Source organism: Cavia porcellus, unplaced genomic scaffold (genome assembly GCF_034190915.1).
Source record: "Cavia porcellus strain 051 isolate PalLab524CR breed Dunkin Hartley unplaced genomic scaffold, mCavPor4.1 scaffold_2, whole genome shotgun sequence".
NCBI lineage: Eukaryota > Metazoa > Chordata > Mammalia > Rodentia > Caviidae > Cavia > Cavia porcellus.
In genome coordinates, this window is record NW_026947485.1 from 91,109,158 (window position 1) to 91,136,994 (window position 27,837).

Consider the following 27,837-nt stretch of genomic DNA (forward strand, 5'->3'; position numbering starts at 1 on the left):
GAAATGTGTATACTGACAGCAGATATCAAGTAGAAGAATCCAGAGAAGATACTGCCTAGGGGAGGGAGGTAGAGACAGGCTCTTCAGAACTGAGAACAAGTAGAGAACAGGAAGACATTCTTGCCTGTATATAAATCCCTTGTTTCAAATGTATGTGGCTTAGACCAAAGACTACATATGGGCCACATCACCTAACTCTAGTACAACTGCTCAATACACTGCCATCTACATCTTTATCCACGTGTGTGCATTCATGCATGAAACTTACACTCGTGCTTCTTTCAGACAGAAAGGCATGTACTTGGGCTGCTCCTCTGAGGGACTACATGTGTGATCAACTAATGACCCCTGCTAAGCGCTAGAGGATAAGCATGAGAAATACTGTGGGCTCGCCAAGTCCATTCTACTCTTTCCTGGGTACTAAAGGCGGCCAATTTAAACGTCATCCAGTATCTTGCACATTTCTTACCTTACAGGGTTGTTGTGAGGAATAAATGGAAATAATGCAGATGTTCTTTTCTGCCACATTGTCAGTTCTATCCCTATGAAGACATGTCTTCTATGCAAACGGCATTCCTAAATTTGCTGCTGAATGTCCACTCCAAGGTACCACGAGGCTTCGCTTCTGCGGGAGTGAAGTAAGTCTGTAGGTCTTACAGAGCACTTGCTGCAACACCTCAAGTAAGGGGCGTCCCAGGTATATATTAAAGGACAAGGAGGACTTGGGCCCAAATGCATGATGGTAACACAGTTTTATCTATAAGAAGAGATTGTGACAACTGAATTAAGTTTTAACACTTTAATCAACTATAATAAATCAACATTATAAAAATTTTGATTCATGCATCAGATTACATAAATAATACAATGTTTACAGACTTTTAAATTCGTACCTGCAAATGTATACAAGTTACTGGAGCATTAGTTTAAGGTAACTGTAACACTCTTCAGTTATAAATAATGTTTGTATCATTCAAATACCTGCTATGTATACAAATTTCTAGATCTGCAGCAATTTTTGTACCTTAAAATACAAACCATCTGGAAGCTTCTGAGATTAATAAACCCAAATGTATCTTTAGTTGCAGACTTCAATTCCATTGTAACAGTGGAGTTTTCAACAGAAAATAAGTGAAATAACATGTCAAGTCTAGTTTAATGCTTGAAGAGCTTCTACACTTCCTAGTTAATACATCAGAAAAGCCTTCATATGCAGATTAATTAGTTAAGGTGCTACCTATTGCATATTAAATACTTCCAATGATTGCATTTGGATTATTGAAATTATAAATCAGTGAAAACGGGCTTTCGATGTGCGCTGACAGACCCTCACATCTACTGCAAAGAACCAGCAGTGTGACCCTCTCTCTCTTCCTTCAGAGATCAAGTGAATGGGCATGCTTCATACTTCACTTACACACACACCTAGTGACACCTACTGTACCTATAAGACATATGAGTACATGACCATCAAAAACTTTCAGCTTGCTTTAAAATCCAAGGTAGTTTTTTTTTTTTCTAAAAAGCTACAGAGGAAAATAAAATATCTAGTGTAACAATTACCTACAAGTACATTAAAGACTGCAGGAAGGTTTTTTTGTTTGTTTTTTAAAGATTCTCCTTATGAAACAGTAAGCACCCTGGTAGGAGGAGGCTGGCAGACGGACTGCAAGGGTGGAGTTGATGATGAAGCTAGTGTCACTCACTAATGAGCTTAGTTTTACTTAGGTTTCCATTTAAATACAAGGCAATGTTTACACAGCGAAAATTACAACTAAATCTTGATTTACTGCCAAAAGCAATACATGTAGTTATGTGTAATCTGCGGATAACACTATATTCATGGGAGGACAGCAAAACAAGGCTCAAAGCAGAATATAGCAGCAAAAAACAATATTTAAACATTTTCCACAAATGAGTTACACAGTATTTTATATACAGTTCTAAGTAATGGTCCTGGTACTCAATAATGGAAGCCTAGGACTATATGATCAATACTTTCAATGCTGGATCTTAGAAATGGGAGGAAAATTGAAAAACAATACTGCTTTAAATTAGGAGCAGAAACAGTTTAATTGTGTAACAGAAGCATGTTAGCTTAAGATAGGCTTGAGATGTGTCAATTCAGTACTTTAAAAAAAAATCCTCTTGTGGAAATAGTTTTGAGCATGCTTTTTTTTCAGGCATAAAAGCAGAAGTAAAATCTGCTTACAAATCTAGTGTATCATGCATTATTTAATGAGCACATACAATTTATTTTTATGTTTAACCTACTAACAAAATATATCATTAGGATATTTATATGGAAAAATAAACTAAGGTGGGGTTTTTTTGGCCTTTTTTCTTACAATGTCAGAAATTAAAACTACTCTATTTAGGGCTGGGGATTTAGCTCAGCCACATAAGTGCTTGCTTTGCAAGCAGGCAGTCGTTGAGTTTGATCCCTGGTACCGGTAAAAAGGAAAAAGACAAAAAAAAAAAAAAACTACTCTATTTGCACTTCTGCTCAAACACAAGAAACATTGATAGGTTTACTTGGGAATTCATTTTTTTTTTAGTTTGTTATACTGATGATTATGAAAATATGCAGTAAGTTTATCTGGGTCTGAATGAAGATTCATAAACATTGGAACTGAACATTTTCAAGCAGTGATAAATGCAGATTGTTTTGAATACAATATTTGTCTAAGATTTCAAAGATAAAAGACATTGATCTGGTTGTGGTCATTCATTCATGTATAGATAAATCTATTCCTTAATCATTCTTATTAGAGACAAAGAATTGCTCTTTAAAAATAAATTTTTTCATGAAAAAGAACAATAGTAACTGAACCATCATTTCAAATGAGCAATACGGAAAACAGATCCCCCCTGCACAAAAATGTTCTCTTGGTTTATTCTGCAAAGAACATACCTGAAAATGTGCTTATGATATCTGCAAGTGACTGTCATAATACTGAAAAATGCATAGTTTTGGCATTTTAAAATGTTTGAGTCCCAATAACACTATAAGAAAAAAAGCTAAGAATCTTGTAACATTTAAAATGGCTCCATATTAAAAAATAATTACCTATACCTTAAATGGGAAAATAAAATGCTACACTATATTTTGAGGTATATTACAGAACTTTAATTATGACTGGAGGGGAAAAGGGATAAAAGCTAGTTTCATCCTAGTTTTTCAATTATAGAAAGGGATTTAATTTTTTGAACTTGAGAAAAACTTTCACAATTTTAACATGCATGCTCTCAGGAAAACTAAGAAAACAGAGAATGAGGAATTTTGGTTTATGAATCTAAGTTTGGCTAAGGATTCTCTGATTCAAAATAGTAAAATAAGCAAAATTATAATAAGTGCTTTTTATTTAACAATCAATAAAGTCTAAATAGAAATTAATATTAGAAAAATGCAATTCATTAAAGGATTGGGGAATATATTAATCTCTATAGAGAGAAACTGTATTTTAAATTCAGAAAGACACAGATTGTTTCATAGTATTTTAGTTTTAAATCTGAAAAGCAAGCAGATTAGCAATATCTTTGTATCACTGCCTTTCAATTTGAATTTCAGAATAATTTTATACAAATATATAAAGTTAATTCATAAAGGAATCAACAGTTTTGAGGAACAGATTGAAAAAACTGTTTTGTGATAAATCAACTATTAAAGGGTGTATAGAGAAATATGTAATGTCATGCTAGTAACGATCTGCTCTAAACCTCACTCCTCCTGTAGTCTTGGTTCAAGACCCAAGGCAACCATCTGTTCAGTTATTTATGAAACTTGAAACCAAGCCTAATTCTTCATTCTTAGAATTTATTCATTGTTTTGGGTTATTGGGTATCAGATGATGACTTATTTTTCCCCCAAAATTATTTTCAGATACACTTTTATATAGTATTTTCCTTGCTAGTGTTTTAAAGACATGCAGAATTTCAACAAAACAAGTCACATTAGTTTATCTGTGCTTATACCTTAAATAAAATTCAAATGTTAGGTAAAAATTAATTTAAAGAAATTCACACTGCTATATAAGGTTAATGAAGTTTCCAAAAACCCAATTCTTTTTAAAAAAAACTAAAATTTGATGCTGGAATTGTATATAGCAGCTTACACTGAAACCACAGTTCACAGTCAAGAGTGACTTGAAGCAGCTTCTCCATAATGAGCCTTAATGATTTGTCTTACATCAACACAGTAAATACACATTTTCAATCTGTGAAATTGCTATCCTAACCTAGAGGCAATCAGTTGTTCTCAAACCATGTTTATGTGAGGTATATGCATGTATTTTACATACAAAGATACATGAACATATATATATTCATGTGAATATATGTATATAAAATATGAACTGTCTTTTAGTAGCATTGATAATGAGCAGTATTCCTGAAGCTAAATGCCTACAAACTGACTTCTGAGAATCCAGCCGTGGTGTCACTTCTGCTTTATGAAATATCTATTCTTGAGAACTCATAAAGATATTTCTGGGCCTATGGCAGATTAGTGGCCAGCGCCAGCACCAGCACCCAAATGAATCCCATGGAAATACCCCAGATCCCAAGAATCAGGCTCATTTTCACTTTAGAAGTTTAAAAGTATTGGCTCGCTTCAAAGGTCACTCTTGATAGCCCCTGCTAGTATTTACAGTAAAATAACCTTTCACAATGAAGGAATATGCAATGAAACCTGATAGTGTTGTCTCTTCCAGTGGGAAGTTTTCCTCCCTTCCTTCTTTCTTCTCCTCCCTCCCTCGCTCTCTCTCTCTCCATTTACGAATGCAGCACAGTTGGCTTTATTCACTGTTGGAGAACTTGCCAGCTTTCCTGGATGGCTCATATGGCACTCTGAGAATACTGGGTGTTTCTTCCATCACCCGGACGAGGAGGTTGTCTATGTAGTCCTCGAGCTCCCGGATGTGGGTGTCTTTCCTCCGAAGCAGTTCTTTGTGTTTCACGAGTTCTTGCAGTACCTCTTCGTAGGTCAGGCTACGGTACCCTGCAGTGGCATCGAAAGGATTGCTGTCCTGGAATGGGGTACAGACCGTCACTTTACCAGAGAGTGTCAAGGGCAAACATTAAGAATTACTTAGCGCCTCAATTTTGATGTTTCCATGCTCACAAAGTTTCCCTCCGTCCTCAGCAAGAACTAACGTGACAGTTGCCAGATTGGCTGGCTAGTTCTGAGGCAGAAACTAGGGCAGATGCACCAAAGCCTTGATTGTAATTCTCTAAAATTCTAAGTCCCTTTTTCCATTAAGAACAGCTCCTAATAAGAAACTCACATATAGTTTAAGACTAAGTTAAGAAATAAGGTGCTCTATAATTTAGGACTAAAAGCTGCTATGCCTAAGAAAGGATAAAAATAAAAATGTCTAAGAATTAACTTTCTACAGAAACTAACAGATATTACAAACTACACATTTGGACATTAATTCTCATAGAACTGCTTCCATTGAAATATAGTGTAACATTATATATTGGTTGTTTACTGAAGATAGTTTACAAGACGCAACATCAATATGCTTCTCTCAATTTTCTATGAAATGTTGAGAGCACCTGGAATTGAATTAATGGGTATCCTTATAAAAACCTGCATGTAACTGCCATTTTAATTTAGAGATAGCAGATTTTTTCGCCTCTGAAAAACGAGTATTTTCCTCCTCTTACAATTATACCTATATAATTTATCATATTTCCCTTTTTGTTCTGATTAGAAAGAAACTCTGAGTCCAACTACAAATCATGATAATATTTATGATTAGTGTATCTGTATTCTATCCCACTTCACATATTTACTTAATGTATTGATAAAAAATTTAAAACAAAAAGCATAACAACAAATGCTATTGATTTATTTCATTTTCATTACAAAGAATCCTAATATTAATGGGACACCAACAGCCGAAGAAAAATAGTTCTTAAACATCAAGAAAGACAGTGTGATTTTTTACTGATATTGTATAGTGTTTAGATTTTTCATTTGAAAAATACTCAAATATAAAGTAGTGACTTTTGTAACTTTTAAACGTAGTTCTATCACAAGTCAACAACTTAAAAAATGCATTTCATCACTTTTGTTCTAAAGCATTTTAAGAAAAATCAACTGAAATATTAAGGAAATTTGTTTTCTTGTTCTTAAGGACTAAACGAATCTATTTAGTGAAGAAAAGGGAATGAGGACTGGTTATTGCAGAAAGACCCTTTTGCCACAGAAATGAAGCATCTTTCTCCATATTCCGTGTCTACTTTGCTATGAATGATAGTACTTCATGGCTCTAGAACTTATCATCACGAAAGCCAGAGATAAACTCTTCACCATGCACCTCCACCCGAGCACCATGACTCTGGCAGTACCAAAGAAAGAGAAGCTAACGTTCAGATACCACTTTGATGTGGGTCACTGAAGCATACTCTTTGGTGCAGAACAAACTCAGGATTGAAAAACTTCTCCCATTCCTCACAAGTTCTCCGGCCTTGTGGAGAAGACAGAGCCTGCACTAGGACATCAGAGACTCCACAGGCAGAAATACATAATGGGCATTTCAAGCTCTGGGGGCTGATGGTGCAGTTAGGAATCAAAGCCCTAGGCACAGTGCAGAAGGGCTGTTACCGGGGAATGGCTGGAAAAGCTGAAAGCAAATACTAAAATGGAAGGTTCCAAACAACCATCAAGTACACTACAAGCTATGTTAAGAAGTTTTACACTGATTGCTATGGGAAATGAGAAACCACTGAAGGTTTCTAAATAGAGAAATGGCATGACTGAAGCTATGTTCTAGGAAAATTCAAATGGCAAGAATGCATTAGATCATTTGGAAGTGCTGATTACTTACAGGGCCACTGAAATATTAAAGACAAGGGTTAATAAGAATGAACAGAGGAGGTATTAAAAGGACAGGCGTGTAAATTCTGTAAGACATTTAAAACTACTTGCTATATTTTGACAGTAAAAACTGGGAAAATGTAACTTTGTGAGTTATATTATTTTTGTCCCTGAAACACTTCAAACATTGCTCTAAAACCACTAAATGGGGTCAGGGATAGAGCTCAGAGGCGCAGCACCTGCTTGGCAAGTGCAAGGTCCTGAGTTCGGTTCCCAGTAACGAAAAATAAGCAAATAAATAAAAACATTTAAGGACAATTCTAAGGGTGCTGGCTTTTTTATTCTCTTTCAGATCAATTAAGTTTACACGTGCACACACACACACACACACACACACACAGGTTCTTGTAGTTACTAGTTCATTTAACTGTTCATAAGCAGCTCTAGGGTATATAACATTATAAATGTCTTAATTATATTTTGATAAAGCACTTATTATCTATGATAGTTTCCTACAATAAAGACAAGATCTTCCATGGAGGTAAGTATATTTTTGAAATTTGTCAAAGATAAGTTACAAATTCTTCTTTCTAATCTAAGTAATAGATTAGATTAATTAGTAACTTTCAATCTAAGTAATATTGCACATATCTGAAGTAGCATTCAAATTAGGCCTCACCTTTCTTATCTAATAAATGAGATGATTTCCATAGCCTCCTTAAAGTCTCAGATTGTATAGACTACTAAGTAAGTTTTTGGAACTGCATTTTAAAAAGTAATTGTCCTAACTATTGTGATTTCATTTTTCTATTAAAATATTTACTGAAAAGTGGGAACTGTTGTAAGAACTGAAGAAATTAGTAACATTAAACTAAATGGGATTTATTATTGATTGGTTGACTGATGTATGTTTTTTCTTAATTTAACGTAACAGTATCGGTTCCATTTCTCTAACCTTAATGAAATTATACATAAATGAATGGACTTTTTCAAAGTAATTAAGTGGTGATACACATTTAAAAAATCATTTGCACTGTTACATTAAACATCATATACGTAATACTGGTTAATGCAGTTAAACTTTTTAAAATATTTCTGTAAAGACAATAAGGATGAAAGATGTCAGAAGTTTATTTTGATATAATTAGCCTAAGTTTAATATCATGCTATAAATCAATCTAACAACCACTTAGAGTAATCTATTATCTCAAAATGCTGTCCAACACTTTACAGCCAGAACTGAGAATATATGAATATACTGTCTTTTTCCCCGTCACTGTAGCAACACGTGGATTTCCTGAAAATACATGTCTATTCTTTTTAGTAAAATTTCCCTTTGTCCTTTAATATGACAATTTTACCCTATATTTCAGCATCAAGTTTCTGGGCAGGAAAACATCTTAGAAACACATGTACTATAAACTGTATTCTGGAAAAGAATATAATATAATTAAAAACAGTTTCAGGCTTGGTTCCAGATTTTATTCAATATTTGAAATCCATATAAACATTCTAATTTTAGGCATAAGATTCTTACACTGACAGATCTACTCAAAAATATATTGTTCTGTTTGTTAATGTAAATCCAAAGAAAATAAGATAAAGATTAATATTAATCTTAGTTGTAACTAAGTTGTAATTAATCTAGTGTAAACAATAGGAAACTATTTTCTGGTTATAAAAATTAGTTTACTGAAAGAGGAAAACTCTCAGGGAAATATAAAAATTATCTTTTCAAGATACATTTACTATTGTTCTTGGAAAAATTTCGAAAACTGAGGAAGTTCCAAACTGGTAAAGACCAAACACAACCCACAATGAAGCTCTTAAGTACTCAGTATTTTTTCCTATGATACCACTCCACATAGACAGCACATATGTTTTTAAGATGTCTCATTTTGAAATTTAATATAAATTTTTCTTTTCTTTTCCCCTTTCACAACCAATCCTGCTCATTCCTATTCTACCTCTGCTAAAAAGTGACCATATGCAGATACAAGAAAATAGAGTTTGGGTGAGAGAACAGCAGAATAATCATGTGAAGCTTTTTAATCAGAATTTTAAATAACAGAGTTGTGTATGAGACTGAGAATACAGCGGTCTATTTTTTACTTTTTACATAATCTAGCCTTTTAAGATAGGAAATATACATTTTTTTTACAATATTTAAATTTAAACAAAAGCAAATTATCAGGACTCAAAATAACTGAAGATGTAAAGAAAGGTTGTCCTGGCAACCAAATATTGGTGGGGCACTAACTGACATCCAAGGCAACTAGAGGGGAGAGAGAGAGAGAAGATGAAGGCTTGGCATTCTCCGATCATCTCATTATTGTTCTAATGAGGAACTCTGCTCTGGGAATATCATCTCAGCTACTTTCACATCTTTTGTCCTCCTCCCTTCATCTCCCTTTCAGTTCTTAATTAGGCCTTAAAGAGCTCACACTGCCCTTTCAACTGGCTACTGCTCCTGCTTAAACACCGCGCCTTCACAGACAGGTGTTGGCACCAGCAGAGACGATGTACAAACTTAATTACAAAATACGACGTCCAGAAGCGAAGAAAATAACTTGGTGGATGGCTATTACTGCAGAACTTAATGTAAATTACTTCAAACATCTTATAATCTCCAACATAAAAATTGTTCAAATACTTTTCTTCAATAACAGTCAGTGTTAAGGATGAGCTTTCTCCTCTTAATTGTATCTTGCAGTAAATTAACAACACCTAGTAATCCTTTAACTGTCATTTAGAATAGTTAGCATTCCAGAGAAAAATAATCACACATCATGGATTCTTTTATCACCTTTAAATCCTTTAACTAAAACAATTTTCACATTTTATTTCTTTAAAGATTTCTAAGGATGCTTTTATAGCAATAAATTACAAGATTTGGAAAAGTACATTTACAAGCACATAGAAATTGTAATTAAGGTTACTTAATAAACAATGGCTACACATTAAATCGATTTTTTGATGTTGCATTTTGTTTGAGATTAAGTAACCGCCTGATAGAATTCATTTTACTATCTGATCAAAGGCTGACTTCATACATTCTGACATTTCTTGCCAGACTGCCATATTATAAAGACTTCAGCATTTATGAAACATCAAAACTCACAAATCATTTACATAAAACAGCAAAAGAATAGTACAAAGTCCTATGCTTCTGCAATGTTTTGCACAATTTTAAAGAAAAACAACTGCATTTAAATTTATAAAGTAAATTCTAACTCCACCTCTACGTCTTTCAGGCATATCACATCATAGAAACTCGTGATATGTGATCGCTTAAAAAAATCACATTATACATCTGGATCACACACATTAAGGACAGATGGATGAAACAGCAACCACAAAACTCTTGAAATAAAGGCTCTATTTCTGTTTTTCAGTGAGAATTAAGTTTTCTACTAAGAACATTTGCCCATATTTTTGTGAAGTAACTTATTGTCTAGATTTAATATATTTAAAATTGACTACAGATGCAACAGAACTCTATAATCCAACCCTGGACTTCAGATAACAATAAAAATAAAGTTACGATAACAAAATAATTCTTGCAAAATATGTGAGTTGATTTGGCTGGTCACTGCCAACCCTAGTAATATACACTATGGTTTTGTTCTGACTGGGAAGGTAAGTATCCTAAAGTATTCGTTTTTATATTTTTCAAATAATTTCTTAGTTAACTAGGTTTCTTGCTGGTTGCTTTTCTGACTGTTGAATGTTAACACACAGCTTTATTCTTTTTGCAGTCCTCATTCCAACAACAACACATCAGTCTTTTCCACGTGCTCTTAATGCGTAACTAAAACATCCACTTTAACATACTGGTGCTAAACAAACTGCACACTAAATATTTAATTCTAAATTGCTTCAATTGTAACTATTTGCTTGAACTTCCACTGGTCAGATATAAAAACTACACTCTGATTCACTAAAGTAAAGGCTGAATTTCATTTTCTCTCTTGCTCCCCCCAAAAATCAAGCGATCCACAATACTCTGGTAACTGAAAATATTCAAGGAGATGGGGGTATTTTGAGGACTGTGTACCTCAGAGAAGACCAATTCATTCTTTGGTAATTCTCTAACCCCTCAGCTACTTACCGGGATTTTCCTGAGGTCTTCACTGCTTGTCGGATTCATATGAAAACTAAGTAATAAAACAAACATAAACATTAAAAGTGTATCATAGTCCACATGGAAAGAAACACAGAATTAGAAAATTCTTAACCATCACTGCAATAAAAAATTTCCAAAGTCCAAACTTACTCAGAGAAATGAAACTGAATCCAAGATGTAAAAGACAAACAGCATTTACTCAACATTCTTAAAGTAGCTACAGTTTTAAACTGTGAAAGAAAACTCTCCATTTATCAGAACTGAATAACATATCTAAATGTGTAGTTTCTAAATATCTTTAAGCATAGTGATTTTACTCAGCAAAATATCTTATAAAACTAGTTTTCATAATATTCATTTATACATGCACTACTTCACCTTAGGACTTGATATAAAACTGTAGACGCTCAAATAAATTTATGTTTGGAAAGGATAAAAGAGTTAAAGAACTCTTTGTTTAAATTGCTAGAGATATTAGAAAAATTAACTATCAAACATTATTCTGAGAATGAATTCAAATTGGCACAAAATATTTGTCATTAAAGTGATAGTTCTAAGTAGCCAGATTTGAAAATTTAAAGACTGAAATGAATCAAAGCAAAACAGATTTCTTCCACGCAGGGAATAAGAAAACATCACAGCTGAGTGCTATAACCGTTTTTGTCTTTGAAACATGTCCATTAAGACTGGGACTATAACCCAAAAGAAGCTCAACTTCAAAGCCATTTGATGAGTAAATATTTCATCAGTGCTTCTCAAGTTTAATTTTTACCCAGCACTTAAGAGTATTAGCCGCAGAACAGCTACAAAGCATTACTGTACTGTAAGCCTTTTTATTCCACACAAGAAAATACTGTAAGATTTGTATTTTTTTCATTATTTGCATATTATCAGTCAAGAAAACTGGAATCCTCTGAAGATTTAAGAAAGTTACTTTTCAAATTTTTGATTGTGTGACAGAAATTATAGACACTGGATATTCTAGCTGGAAAATACTCATAATTACAAGTATATAGTCTAAAGTGCAAAATCTGCATGGCACATATGCATGTAGAATATCAAGAGACTGCAAACAGCCAAACTTCATTTGTTATGAAGGAATTGGTTGTAGACCTTTTCCAGGTAGAGACTCTGTTAATGAATTTAGTGCATCTGCAGAGTTGGGCGACACAGTAGACAAGAATGAAGCATGCTTAAGCACCTACAACACTAAGTATGTGGCTGTCGCCTTTTCTCATTCCCTGTATCTCACCATCTTTATGCTGTTCTACCTAGGACTAGTGTCACCAGAAAAGCCCAAAGGGTCTGATTAAACAGTGGCTGAAAAGAAAACAACAAAAACAAAATCCAGAAAATTTCCACACAATCCATTTTGGCCTAGAGTGCAGTGGCAGCGGCTGCTGACAAATGTGATTTCCAATCCAAAACAGCAGAGGGGCATCCAGTGGGATTACGCTTTCCTTGCCCATTATCTCACAGCATGGCTTCTGATGGGTCAAGAAACACATTCTGGTGTATTCCTCCCCATCTGACCATATTCTCAAGGACAAATGATTTGCACCCATGTCTATCAGAACACCAAGTTGTTCATGACCGGAGAAGTGATTGAGGGTCCTGGAGCCAGGCTGTATGCATTCAAACCCTAGTCTGCCTTGTACCACTGTGTGAACTTGAGGGAATTATTTAACATTTGTTATCTCATTCCTTCACTGTAAAATGAGGTGGCCAAAGAATGACAGTTAAGTAAGTTAACACGCAAGATACAGAATAGTGATTAGCAGATAGGACATGTTTAAAAGCCATTTAATTACACTGTAATAAGAGTTATAATAGCAACAAACATGTAAACGTTATATGGCACTGTACCAGACATTGTATCAAGCACTTTACCAAAATAAAGACAGACTTCATGATCGTGAAGGGGGTCACATTGCTCCACATTGTTCTATCTTCCATACCTTCATTTTAAAAACACTATAGCAAGTCACAGAGAGGTTGGTGACTTGTGTGCGGTCCTTCCACAGGTAACTAAAGTTGTCTGTCCTTTTATGTGTGACACATGCATGGCTAGTTCCCTTCTTTATATACAGATCTTCATGAGTACTGGTTATACAGCTGAAGCTCTGAACTGAGAAGCCATATAAATTGATCGGGCAATACCACCTCACAGTGAGAAATCATGAGATAGAGCTATACTTGGGGGAAGCAGGCCAGCAAATGGGGCCTACTTCATGGAAAAAAGTAGGATCTGAAGCATAGAAAGGGCTTGGGTGTATCTCAGTGATAAAGTGTGTGCCCAGCGTGCATGAGGCCCTAGGTTCAAGTGGAAACAGGCAGACTGGGTAGCCTAGCAGGAGAGCTCTATAGACCGTCCGGCATGGTCTGAGGCCACAGGGCAGGATACTGAAGAGGCTAGAATACCAGCAGTTGGGGAAAGGAGACCCTGAAGGGTTCTGAGGCCAAAGAAGAGGATGTCGGACCTCATCCACAGAGCAGGGGCCAGTTTTTGACAATATTAAGCTCTCATAAACATTTAGATGTTTTATGTTGAATGGCACAATCCATCCTATTACACCCTAGAGAATGAACAGTATTATGACTATCAATCTTAGTGTTATGTCTCAGGAATTCTACAAATTCTATTTGTTGAAATAAGGGTTTTTAAGGAACAGGCTTTTAGGACAATGCTTTTTCCAACACCACAAACCTAACAATACACAGTAACCAATCACTCTCATTTAAGCAAGTAAGAATGGTTACGTTTAAAAGGCTGAAACGATTGGGAGGGGAAGGGCATTGCGGGGCAGGAGACCCAGTCCTTTTCCATTGTACCTGAATGTGTGAGTAAGCCGGGATCTGTAGCTCAGCCCAGTGCACGTCTGAGTGAGGCTCTTGTAATGGGTATTGTGTGAGCTCCAAAGGCTGATCCCCTCCCTTGTGGTCCGCTTTATACTCACACATTGATGTGTCAAACACAGGACGAACTCAGTCATTCGTGGCTGCTTTTTTTGATCTGTCCTTACGGGGGAAAAAAGAGTTAACTGAACTGGATTGAATTAGCTTGGTGAAAAATAAAATGTCTCTATTTATTGAAGTGTGGCACCAATTTGTGATATCTTTCTCTTTGGACTGCTGTCCTCATGTCAGACAAGATATTGAATAATACCGTCTGACTGCTCAATTGAGGTGCTGACAGGTTAACGGAAATGGTGTTTTGAATCAGGTATAAAATAAACTCAGACATGCTCACATTGACAGAAGAAGTTTATATAGAGATTCCAGAATTTCAGAAGTTTTAGAAGTCAGAAATGAAGGCTGAAGGAGGTGGAAGACCTTAAGGTAACTGTTAAACTGATGAAACTATTTTTAAGTTAATATTTTTTTTTAAATATTTTAAATTGACCTTTACATTCTGAAGTTTTTGGGCAGAAGCCTGAATTTTTAATTTTATGGTACTGCCAAACTTTAAAAAAAATTTCCAAGTAAACTTTAATTCTAAAATTTAAAATTTTCAAATATTATTCTAAGAATCATTTGTATTTCTCCTGTAATATCATATATTTTTTTATCCTGAAGTTAGAAGTAAATAGTGAATAAACAAATGGGAAATAAATTAGCAAGAAACTGCAACTCTCCTTCAATCTGTGCTATGGATTAGTCTTCCATTATATAGGTCAGAACAACAAACTAATCTATCAAGTGAGAAATTGATTACTGCAGTACTGACAAGGACATCTGACAGCAAAGTGCATTTCTTTAAAAAACAAAACAATACACACATACACACTCTCCCTTTAAAACCAAAATACCTAAGAAACAGGCAAGACTATTCAGAGTGAAAAAGTATAAAATGCTTCTGAAGACAAAGAACTGAGCTCTACAAAAACTGTTTAACACTGCTACTATGAGCCTGTGCTAACTTCTTAGCCGTAGGATTTTAATCTTTCAATGGGAAGCATATAACCACCTTAAAAGGTTTTGGCATTTAAGCACAAATCTGATTAGGGCACCACTGCACTTTCCATAATAGGTCTTTCCTAACCCTGGTACTGCTGAAATTATAAAGCAAAGTCGATCTTGACTTAAAGCTTGAGCCCTTTTGTATTTAACAAGTGAATTCAAAGTATTTGCAAAATCCAGAGGTGTGCCACCTGGTGGGGGGAGGGAAGAAAATAGAAGGTGGGAATGGTAAGAGGAGTAACTTGCTGGAATTTTGGTCAATTCTTATTGTATGCTAAATACTTAACTTTAAACTATCACAAGAGGACATCTGGCATTTTCAAAGGACCATTGGTCTGGGATCCATTGGTCTTGTTTAACTGAGAGAGTGGGATCCGGAAACCTAGAGCTTCACTCACATCAGTGAAAAATATGAAATTAGTGCTATTTTTAAACTGCCTATGGATGAGGAAATGGGTAGAGAATTCAAGGTTACCCAAAGTAACACAAACAGCAGAGTCAAGATGAAAAGAAAGGCCTCAATTCTGCAGTCCAGTCTCTTGAACTATATATTTTTTCCCTACAGATTCCAAGCTGTGCTATCCTGTGGACTCTTTGGAGGGTTTCAAGGAGTCCAGTGCAATTTCCTGAGGATTTTTCCAACCAGAACTGATTAAATCTTAGTATTAAGACACAGAACAATGCAGGACTTGAAATAATCATGCTCATTATTTCTTCCTGTTCCATTCTGCTGCTCCTCCATCTCAGGTGGTTGATCCCTGGCCAGTGAATCAGTCTGATTCCCGGGGCCACTGGATTTCTCAGGCTCTAGTACTGGGCAGCAGCCCAAGGAAGCTGGGCAGTGAGAACAGGAGATAGGTAGGAATTTCCGGCTCCTGGCCACACCCTCCTCCCCAGGCCCTCTGTGTGAACAGGTTGTGCAGCCGCTGTTCCCTGTTCTTCAGCATGGAGGGACTCTCTAAGCACTGCAGAGCCCTGGTGCCACGTGACCCTTCTTGATGTTCTTAACTCTGAAACTTGAACTAAGTCATTTGTTTCCTTATAGACTCAACTGATACAAGAACATGCAGCAAATGGCATAAACTATTCACTTAGTTACTTTAAACAATTAAAAGACAAGTTTGTTCTTTTTATTTATTATATTGGGGATGAGCTCAGCCCCTTGGGCCTGCCAGCCAGGCACTTAGGCCACTGAGCTGCAATCCCAGCCCTCCATTCTTTATTGGAAAGAAAGAAAAACCTTCAGCTTCTAGCATTTACTCCATACCTACTTATTTGAACATTATTATTTTTCTTCTCAAAATATATATACATTCACTTACTTTATAAATGGTAATTTGCTGACAGCCACAAACATACAAAAACACAAAAAACCTTCCAGGCTTGACTTAACAACATTTTTTGCGTTCACAGAGCTAGAGGACTTTATGCTCAAAATTATTGCCAAATTAGGATTGTATCTTTAAAGATTTATTGCTCCTGCAGGTTTGAGGTAGTGTAATTACCTAAAGTGACTTGGATTTGAGTAATGTCACCTACTTACACTGCTTAACAATTTATAACATTTCACAAACAGAATGTTTCTTAGCATGTTTCCAAAGGAAACTATAAGGTAGGACACACCAACTCACTGTAAAATCTCATCTACACACAAAAGCTCACAACTGATGACCCTCTCCGATTCTTTACTCCCTCAATCATCCCATCTGTCTCCCAGACTACGAGGCCCTTGTATTTACTCACCTCTTTCACAGAAGCATATTTATCACCTTTCAGACATTCCACCAACTTTATTTTGACAATCTCTAAGCAACCTCAAATAACCCTGGCTTTGTTGCGTCTACTCAGTCTAGAATCCCAAATGCATTCCCACCCCTAATAGCTACTGCTTCTTTTATGAAAGTCACCAGTAAACTATTACGGCAATCACCTCCCTCTGCTCAAACTCTTAGGTCCATGTCACGCCAATGACTCTTCATTCTTTTTAAGACTCTTCTGTGACACCTGCTAACTTCATTTTTTCCTATATTCCTAAATTGTTCATTCCTTATCATCTTCCTCTGATTACTCTGAGGTCAAAACACTGGTTATTTCTTAAAGTTAGTTTCATACCTTACACTAGTTGGTAATTTCATTTTCTCCTACTAGTTCAACTGCCACTAGTACGTGGGATGGATGTCTACTACTTTCAACTACTAAAGCTTTATCCTTTAGAATGCCATGCTTACAAACTTCTGGTTCTGAAAGCCCACCCAAACCTCAAAGTGAATGGGTACCAAACCAGTCAACATCTCATCTTCAGATCAGTTCTGTTGATTTCCTCCTCCAAGAACCACCAGCTTCTTGCACCCCAAAAGTGAAGCAACAGAGCTACCCCATACCCAATATCCTTCATAGATCAACTCCTCCATTCATCTTCAGGCCAGGACCTCTAGCTATCTCCCTGCTTTTTTCTGCACAGCTGTCTTTATAATCACAAGATCAAACACCTTCTGTCTAGAGCACAGTAAAGCCTCTCTTTGTCCAGGCTAGGAATGACTGACCATATCATTCTCATGCTCTAATCTAACTTCAATATACAACTCTCAAACATATGGCCTCTATCTTCCTCCTGAAAAAATGTTTTTAGTCTGGTTTTCCAAGTCCATTAAATTTAACCCAATTTATCTTCCAAATTGCCTACCATTCAGTGCCGTGGAGCAATCTATTTACCTGCTCAAAATTTTATGCTTTTTAACCACTTACCAGTCTGGTTATTTAAAAACAGAGTAACAAAAATTGTATTTTTTCAAATTTTGTAAGGTAACAGTTGTCTTGGTTACTTTTCGCCCATTGCTGAGACAAAAATACCAAAAATTAGGGAAGGAAAGGTTTATTTTATAGTGCATGGTTCTTGGAGGTTTCAGTCCATAGTCAGTTGGTTCCCAGGCAGGTGGCACATGGCATAGGACAACTGTTCATGGTGGTGGAAAACAGCAAAAGCAACAAGAGCAGAAAGGGAGGACTGCAGAGCAGCCTCTTTCTGTCCCTTATGTAGTACATAGCCTAACCACAGTAGGTTGGGTATAGCACTCACACCCATAATCGCAGCATTGGGCCATGAATCAATCACAAATTCTAGAAGCCTGCCCCGATGACTGCATGTGGCTTTGGGAGTATATCCAAACACAAAATATAACAACAGAAAATATAAAAACCACCACATTACCAAGTTTATGCAATATAAGAACTGACTGCTCAATACACCTGCCAGAACAATGCTCAGGATGATCAGTATCTAAACAAACACACTGTTCCAGTGACTGTGTGATGCTCATGGCAAACCCTTAATGGGTTAAAATGTAATAAATTAAAATGCCACTATTTCAAAGAATTAGGATTAGAAGAGGGCTAAAATAAGAGTGTGAAATGTTTTATATGAAAAGTGTGACTCTGATATAAGTTAGTAAGGTTTGCCTTCTCCCTCTATCCTCACTCCCAAGGGTTACCATTCCTTTTTACTAGAAGCCACTTGAGGGAACCACATTGCATTAACTTTTTCAGTTCTAGTATCAAACACAGTGTCTATGGTAGGGTAGATGCATAAAAAGTAGATGTTAAATAATACTAGTATTTAATAAAATTTGCAAATACTGGGATAATGTTGATGGAGCAAATTAAAGGTAGGTCAATGCAAAGTCAACCAATGAGATATCACATTTCCAAAAGAAACTTTTCCTGCTTAACAAAAATTATTTTTATTTAGATTTGAGAGGATTTAATGAGGATTCACTTTTTAAAACAAGGATTTTCCAATATTTATAACCGTCAGTAAGAACTGAAGTAGGTTTTAAAATTGGTGAATTTATAAGAAAAATCAATTCACCCAGCCACTTTACCCACCATACCAATCAGACACCAGATTTAGGCATCTGACCACAGACTGATTAACATAAAATTCTTTTGGTAAATCCTAAGGGTATTTTCATACATCTTACTCAAATGTCTTGTTCTATAGATGTTACATATTAAAGGAATTTTTTAAATGTTGTTTAATAATCCTCTTTTCAAAGCTCTAAAAAAATAAATTATCTGGAGACTCTAACCAGTAAATACAATGGTTAGCATATTTTAACTATTTATATGCTCTTCCGTTTTTAAAAATTTTTTATTTTAAAAAGCAAAACAGAAAATAGGATAGAAACAATACAGAATTTCAAAAAACAGTAAGAAATTAAATTCAGAAGAGTACACTTCAATTATTTTTTACACATATAAACAAGGCTTACAAAACATGGAGAAACTCAGTGTCTGTCTGTCTTTCAGTAAAGCAAAGAACTCAGGACCAAATCAAATGATATCATAGAGTAAAATACTATCTTTTCTCCTGGGGTTGGGCATGCACATGAAACATCAGATGACAAAACAGAACTAATACAAAAATGTCTACAGGGATTAACAGTAATTTACTTATTAAAATTCTCACAGGATATCTTTGATGAGATCTCAGAGGCAAGACAATTAAAAATTGTGGTCAGTGACACCAAAGACTATGGACAGCCAATTCAGACCCGGCTTCTTTTCCAAAATGAGTAAGAACACACTGTATATATTGTCAGAGGAAGCTCTAACACTGGGGATTTAAGGATGCCTATGAAATAAAGGCATTCTTCATCCAAAATATAATGTTTAATCAGGTTTAACTTACAAATTTCTCCTAGTGAAGCAAAGGAATAATAATTATTACATAGACAGCCAAGCAATTCACAGATTTCTAAACATAACCCTGTGGATCCCAAATTCCATTCCTTTAGAACTAAGCTTCTCAAACTTTTTTCTCTTTAGTACCCCTAATACATGAGAAGAAATCTAACAACAAGCATAACATTTCTTTGACATCTGAAGTTGAACTTAAAAATTCAAGTGAACTTTTGCGTTTTATTCCCTAATATAATCATGTGTCTTTCCATATAAAAGGATTCTTTTGCCATGCAGGGAAGTCGTGTCATATTTAGCCCATTCCTCTGAGTAGACCCCAGCCCACCATCTGTCACATTATCTACTAGTCAACTTTTAAAAAAAAATTAAATCCTTTTCATTCTAAAGCAAAACAGTAGAAGTGAAAAGGAGTGACTAAAACAAGATACCAGCCAGGGCCAGAACTGTATAATCTCTACCTAACTATGAGACCAAGGACAACCCAGCAAATTTGACCTGCCTATGCCTGGGAGGGGAAGGTTTAAGGACAGGGTGGGCAGAGGTGAGTTCTCCCTGAGAGCAAGGCCAGGCATGCTTGGGCTCCTCCGGATAGGTAAAAAATGGCCAGAGGGCCTCAATGCCATGTACTGATACCCTAATCGGGCTGGTTCTTTTTGTCTGGGCTTGAGACAAGTCCACATTCTGGAAGGGAAGCTCTGGTCCCAGGAAGGCCTCAGCTGTTAAAGAACAACCCTGCAGAGGGATTTAGAAAGTGAGCACCCATATTCCCCGCCCAACTACCTCTGCAGAGCCTGAGAAGGAAAATCTAAATCAGCCACATTTCTCAGGGCCTCTGCCTTGATCAACACAAGCCACAATCTCTTAGGCAAATTTCCTTTTTGAAGGAGAGTTGCTGGGGTGACTGGGAGATTTCCACCCCTAAACACTCTGGGCTGAGAAGCCAGCCTTAAAACATTCTTAGTAATTAAGGATTTGTTTCAGCAGAGCTATAGAAATCTGTTTCTTCTGGAAAAGAATATACTGTTTAACTTAAAAACCTTCTAACCCCCCAGCAAACACATGAATAATTACCCTACCAAATATCATTATACATTATATTATATAGCTCTGTTTTTTCTAAAAGTTTCCTCATGAAAAGAAAAATAATATTGTTTAGTAACAGCTAAAGCACAGAGTCCCATTAATGAAGACTGTAGCTTCGGGGGATTTTAGTGTCTGCAAGTTTCTTATGTCACAAAATTTCCCCCACTGTCCTGTTCCTATAGGTTGTATAATTAAAATTACTTTTCACTGCAAAGAAACGCAGCCTTACTGATACTATTCCTGGAGTCTATGTGTCTCTTCTTACCAAGTATACAACAGCAGAGTTGCTGTTCTGAGTTGTAAAACAATAGTCTTCCATCACAGCATTCACAGGCTACAAATTCTTCATACTTTTATGGAATTAGGTCCAAATCAACCATTCTGGCATGCTAAATTCACAGTAATAAGGTCCCATCTCCAGTATTACCTCCAACCTTTAACAGTTTTAGACAGGTTAGATCTAGGAGAGTCCCCCTAAGCACTCACTGTTCTAGTTTTAAAGACACAAACTTTGTCTTATACATCCTTTGTATCACAGTACCAACAGCATTCGTATTTGAGAAAGGAGGGCAATGCAAAATCTTACAGCTAAGGCCAAAAACGTCAACTCCTTACTATCAAGTTGGAAAACAAACACCTTTATTTTAGAATGTGACTCTACATATACCATCTATAATCTAAAGATAGCGGGTCTGTAGAGGTGGCAATGTAAGATCCTACTGCAAGTGTAAGGACATCATTCCATAAAGCAACTTGATAACAATCCAAGAATACCTAATGTTCAAAATTTGAGGACTTTTTTTAACATCAGTATGACAGAACATTAAAAATACAATTAATATTACTTCAGGAATATTAAAAAAAAACCTTGAGTCCAGAAATTTAGCAGCATAGTTCTTACACTCTTAAAAATAGAGACAGAGACAAGAGAACTTTTTAATGACAAAGAAATGAGAGTCCACCTTCAAGTACTGGGTAGAAGAGAACACTAGCGCTTGTGTGAATTTCCTAACAAGCACCCTTTTCCCCAAAGGGACTCTGAAATGTTCTAGGAGCTTTAAAAAGTAACATTTATCTTCTTACTGTAATAACTTGAAAATCTTCTTGAACAAATTCTAATCTTAAGATTTTTTTATATTGTTGCTAGGAAAAATTCTATTTAACTTAAAGCAATTGTTACATAGATGCTATATAGTAAGAATATACCAAAAGCAACCATTTCCAAGTATATTGTGTCCAACATGCACCTTATATTTAATCTCATCTACACCAAGGTTGCTATTCCCATTTTACTGTTGGAAAAAAATAAGGCTTTGAAAGATTAATTAGCAAGGTCACGCAGTTATTTAACAGACTCAGACCTGACTCCTAACTCTGAACTCTTCATAACTTGTCCTATACTTCCCTTAGAATACTGTATTAGTACTTTATGTTACATTGTAAATTACTTCATTGGAAGAAGTAAATCAAGTATACCTCTGAATCAAATATATTGTGTGACTTTTTCAATAATTTTGGGCAATTTCTTTGAAGTTGAAATAAAAACACTGTACGCCTCTGATAAAACGTGATTAACATGAACACCCATTCCCATATCAGGCTCCTTAACAAAGAGTTCATTACACTCGATGTAGAGCTGCGGCAGGGCTCTGCTAATTGGCTCCTTGGTAGCCTACAGTAGCAAACGTGTCTACTCATGAACCTACCAGGCAGGGAGTGACAGACACAGAATACAGCTCATAACACCAACTTGAAAAGAAAAGGTGAAATAACTCAGTTGCTAGTAAAGGGCTAATGATATAATAGTACATAGTCACTATTTATAAACTATTCCTTTCAATGTATCTAATCACTTTTAAAATGAGTTTTCTTGCTATTTAATAAAATGGGTTACCTAATGACTCCTTCCTCATTTTAAATCATACTCAGTGGTCAGAATCAAGCCCAACAGCATCTTCCTTTGAAGAAGCATTTCCTGCTTTCCAGTAGACTAAATTGCTCTTTCCTCATTTCCTAGAACAAACTCAACACACTTCTGTTCAACACAATTCATTCTATGTTGACTCTAAGTCACTTTTAACATATCTTGTCCATAGCTAGTATGGCTAGAACTTTAGCACTCTACAAATAACATCTTCAAATCCCCACTCTGAGCCGTAGTGGAACTTCAGATACATTTGTTAGCCCATAAACTCATCTGAATTGTTCTACTCTAAGAAGGCCAAGGTGATGCAAGTTATTGCTATTTAAGTGATATTATTAGCTCTTGATTATCAGATTTCTAAGCCTAAATTAAGTTCATCAAATGTCTTTGGTATATGTTCAATAAACAATAAATATTTTAATATTTATGTATAGCTGTATAGTAACATAATACATATTATAGCAATACAACAATCAGAGCAATGATTCACCTTTAAAATGTAAGTTGAAGGACATGTGTCAAATATCTGGGCTTCTAAATTTTTTTTTTTTTTTTTTTTTTGTATCAGGGATCAAACTCATGACCTTATTCCAACATTTTTTGAAATGGATCAAATACATGTAAGAAAAATCATTTCATTATCAAATCACCTGCTTTATTTTATATCTCTAACAGCTAGTTAAGACACCCTGATCACAAGGCAAAATTAACATCAAAAATTGAATTACAGAAACACTACCTGGGTTTCAAAAGGTAAAGCTTTATTGTTATTTAAAAAAAAATACCTGTGAGTGGTAAAGTCATACTGTTTAACAGAAAATATTCTAGGTGTAAAGGCAAGTGGCCTGGAAAAATGATGTACACAGAAATAAGGGCCAAGTATAAAAGAAATACCATTTTCTTAGTAAGAAACTAACAGGAGTTGACCAGTAAGGACAAGATTTGGTAAAGCCAAAATCACTTGAGAGAATTATGTATGTTAATTACAATATTAAAGAGAAAATACTTTAAATGTATAAATTCATCAGTAGTTACTGAATTCTTGTGTTTTGAAGAGGCCAAAGCTTGTTACGATGTTGAAAAACAAAATTTCAAGAATCTTTCTGTTTTGATATTAATATGTAGTCTCCATTCAAATAGTTTTTGTTCTCTTGAGCAAAAATGGACCTAATGAAAACAAATAAAAACAGAAGATTCAAACTCTTCTTCAAAACCGAATCCCAACTCTGACTGGGGACTACAGACCTGAGGCCGTCAGGGTCACAGATTTTACACTGTCATGCTAAATCAAATGCACCTTTTAAAACTACATTTCATCAAATTTAAAACTACATTCTTTTCCCTTACAAATCCCTCACCATCACTCCAACTACTTAGATCATTATGTATGCAGAATGAGCAAGTTGTTTCAGCCTAGAAATAGTTTTGAAAGATGTTCCGTCCTCTTTCATCTGCACCGTGAATGACCTTTACCAGTTCATCTCAAGGATAGTATCTCCCTAACTAGCTCTCTTGTCTGAGGTGATCTTCTTCCCTCTCCCCTAGCCCACAAGTATCCCACACCTTCCAAGGGCTAAGGTGTTAATTCAGTCACCTCACATCCCAACTTGAAAATGTCCACAGATCCCTGGTTTTCACATATTACTCAGCCCTTAGCATAAAGCTAAGAACTATACTTATTTGCACATCTTTTTTCTATAAGCTCAAAGATGATTTAAATTTTAATAATTTGATGTTTTTGTATATGGTTAATATAAAAATAATAATGAAAATATTTGGTTACAAGAGCTGAGATTTTTAAAAATCATCCTGAAGAACTGCAGTGGCCACTGTAAGACATGTGGCCATGGAAAGGATTGGGAGACTTGCAAGCGCTTTCTTTGTATTATTAACCTCCAAAGTATATGTGTAAGAAATGCTTCCTGAATTTGGGAGTTTTCTGAACCAAAACTTAAAATTCATAGACTGGTAATATCAAACTTACATAGCAACTAACTAGGTCAAATATTTGTAAGTAGAAATACCAACTCTGTGTTGAAGGCAGCAGAGAAGCCTGCCTGGAGGAATCTGGGTAAATAGGCACCATGGTAGTCCTCTCTCTGCCTAGATCCTGACCACTTTAAAGTCAACATGAGAATAAGGTCAAGCAATTTTAGCCGACAGGATATAACTGAAAAACACACTGAACAATAAATGTTTAAAGTAATTGAAAGGTGTACAATTTATGTATGTCTAGCATAGTTTACTCAAATACATGTTCATCAGGGGCAATTAACAAAGATTATTAATCTACATGTAACAATCTTTCCTTTTCAATTTTACAAATAAATAATTCTCTCAGATTTTACTTTAAATGTTAAACCAAAAAGCTTACATATTGATTTATAAAAATTAACACAGTAGGGTCATTGGAATACAATCTTAATACCTTCCTATCAGAAATCTCCAGAGGACTTTCATACTCTATCTTGTATTTGATCATATCGTAACAACCTGCTCTCTTTAACTATCGGACTCGCTATGTGTTATCCTGTGTCCAGTGCGTAAGAGCTCGTTAATTACCTAAACTATATCTCCATAGGTCTTGTTAATTACCCGTCTCCTGTCTCAGAGGACCTTGTTAATAACTTGTACAGTCTCTCTAAAGAGGTCCTAACAACACATTAAAATTAAAGATGCTTTTCTTTTAGCACCTGTCAAGTGCTGTAAATTGAGAAATTTTCACATCAGTTTATTAGCCTACAGTAGTTTTTGTGGGGTTTTTGGCTCATTTTCTTCTCTCTCAGATAATCTCTCTGTATCTTATGTTTGCTCAAAAAAATTAGCAAACTTTGTCATTTTGTTACAGAGCTTTTTTTGTTTTCAATTTTGAAGACTATAAATATCAATTTGCATTAGTGATAGCAAAAAGATGGTACGCTTGGTATCTGCAAATTAACCCATTGGGAGACACACCAATTAATGAGACCTATTATAATGAGTATTAAGATGACAAAGGGTAAAAAAGTTTCATGTAGCCTCGGGGGACTTAAACATAGAAGTTCTAGTTAGTGTTATGGGAACTAATCAATCGCCTACTTCAAGTTCCCAGTCACTGTTACACTGAAAACACTCTGTAAATCCCTGGACATTAATGGATTAATGGCTCTAAAACTCTTGAAGTTTGTGTTTTCAGTGTCACAACTTTTCAGCTGGGTAAAATATTTATTGTCTAGCATGAATAACAGACAAAACAAATATGAAGAAAAAGTAAACACTGCTATTCACATAAGTCTCAAAGCATGGTCAAGTTTATGATACCAAAACCTGAGCTTGAAATGCATTCATAAAAAAAAGTATCTATAGGGTACTATAAAAATTAAGTTTTAAAAACTATGAAAAAGATCTTTTCTTTTGGATCATTTACTTTTTAAAACAAAAATGTAATCTATGTTAAGTTTATTTATAAACATATTATACAATTTCGTAACAAAGCTTACATGATAATAGACCTGGGGTGATTTTTGATTTGTGAAAATTATAAATATACTTAAATATACATTCTGGGCAACCAATTTTTTGTAGTTCCTAAGAAAGATACGATACAATCATAGACAGTAATTAACTAGTTATGAAAGGAAAAAAAAATAAGGAAGGGAGAGAAAGAGGGCAACCTGATCTCAAAAGTTAAAAGGAATACAGTCATGAAAAATTTAACAATATTAGTGATGTATATAAAGTCTTGATCTTAAATATCATTTCTACACTGCCTTTAAAAAACCTAAGTATTTGACCTAACCTAAGTTCATCAGCTAAGGAGAAGGCATGCTTTAGTAAATATTACAAGCAAAAATACATACTCTAAAAATCAATTACTATCAAGAATATAAAATACACCACTAAGTTATCCAACAGCAAGTAAGAATGTGCTACTGGTATTCTTAACTGCAGAAAAGCACAAAGTAGTGAACTAAAAGCATATTCAGAAATAGACAAATGCCCCCAAAACACAGTTCTCTGGTAAAAATGTCTACAATTAGTCCTTGTTCTCTGATTGGCTTTTCCTCTGGCCTCAAATTACATCAGCTTATCACAAGACTAGTCTTCTATTACTGACTTTTATAAATTCAGAGTAAGACACACACAGTAATTTTCTCTGTATGTTAAGGAGTTTCCTTAACTAGGTGCAATACTGAACTTTTTGAGTGAGCCCATAGCACCTTAGAAGAATGCTGTGTACATCAGTTTCTCTTCACTGACTGGGTAGAATGCAAATATAAGCATATTTTAAAGGGTCACTTATCACTATTGATGGCCACGTTTTTTCCTGACTCACAAGAAACAATTCATTCACAGATACCATAACCACCAACTAATACAACATTTGTGCTTGGTTTTCAAGGCCCAGGATATAACTTGGGTTTGGGGGCTTTTTTTTTTTTTAACATATTCACCCAAATCTCTTAACCCTCCTGCGCATGTTTCAATTCTTCACTTCAGTTAAGAGTCTTGTCCTGTAAGCAAAGGACCTAGTAAATGGGACTAAGTCATCAGTTCAAACGTGTTTATCCATACAACTCACAATTCCCAGTCCTTAAAAAATAACTTGCTGTTGAGCTAATATTGGTCGGACACTATTTTATGTTTATATCTTGTACTTATGAAGATAACAATATGCAGTGTATTAATTATAGTTACTGTCCTACTAGCCTGTTTCAAAACTGTTTTACTATTATTTTTATTTCTCTTTAGAATAAATAAAAAATTATTGGGTGCTTATGAAATAAATACATGATGCAATTTTGACGAGCAATTCGTAAACCTAATAACCAGTGGGAAAGTTTTAGTGTTAATTTGTCTTTCAGAAACCACTCCCTAAAAGTCCTAATTCTGTCTGCGGTAAGGCAAAATAAATTGCAATTTTAAAAATTCTCAGGACCTAAAAAAGATACTGTCATATAGAATTTAATAATATTAAAGGACAAGCATTATGAAGTCAGCTCAGTGGGGAAGACTATAAGAACATCACAGGACTTCTGTGTCAGCAGAAATCCAAAGGGAAACACGAAGTTGTTGCTCAAGAATTAGAACTTTTATCATCAGTGAGAAATGGGTTTTGACATTCACGAGACAAGTTACGCGTGTAGCCTATACCTGAGAGCCAGGAATGGAGATGCATGGCTGACATGTTTACAGCTGGAGATAGAGAAAGGAAATTACCTGACTTAGAACAGTGGTGAG

At 35.2% G+C, this 27,837-nt stretch overlaps 1 protein-coding gene across 2 annotated transcripts in view; it reads right to left on the reverse strand.

Annotated features, from left to right (window-relative positions):
• Window positions 1-784: 784 nt before the first annotated feature.
• Window positions 785-27,837, reverse strand: part of Rab11fip2 (RAB11 family interacting protein 2) — a 39,565-nt gene continuing 12,512 nt past the window's right edge. Inside the window, exons 4-5 of one of the 2 annotated variants that reach the window (XM_003479637.5) lie at window positions 10,938-10,983; window positions 785-5,027 (exon numbers count right to left, since the gene is read on the reverse strand). In XM_003479637.5, the coding sequence (XP_003479685.1) occupies window positions 4,797-5,027; window positions 10,938-10,983 (277 nt within the window). In that variant the 3' untranslated portion in view covers window positions 785-4,796. Of the gene's footprint in view, window positions 5,028-10,937; window positions 10,984-19,040; window positions 23,785-27,837 lie in introns of those variants that run through there. The other variant, XM_063244819.1, reaches the window with a different exon arrangement.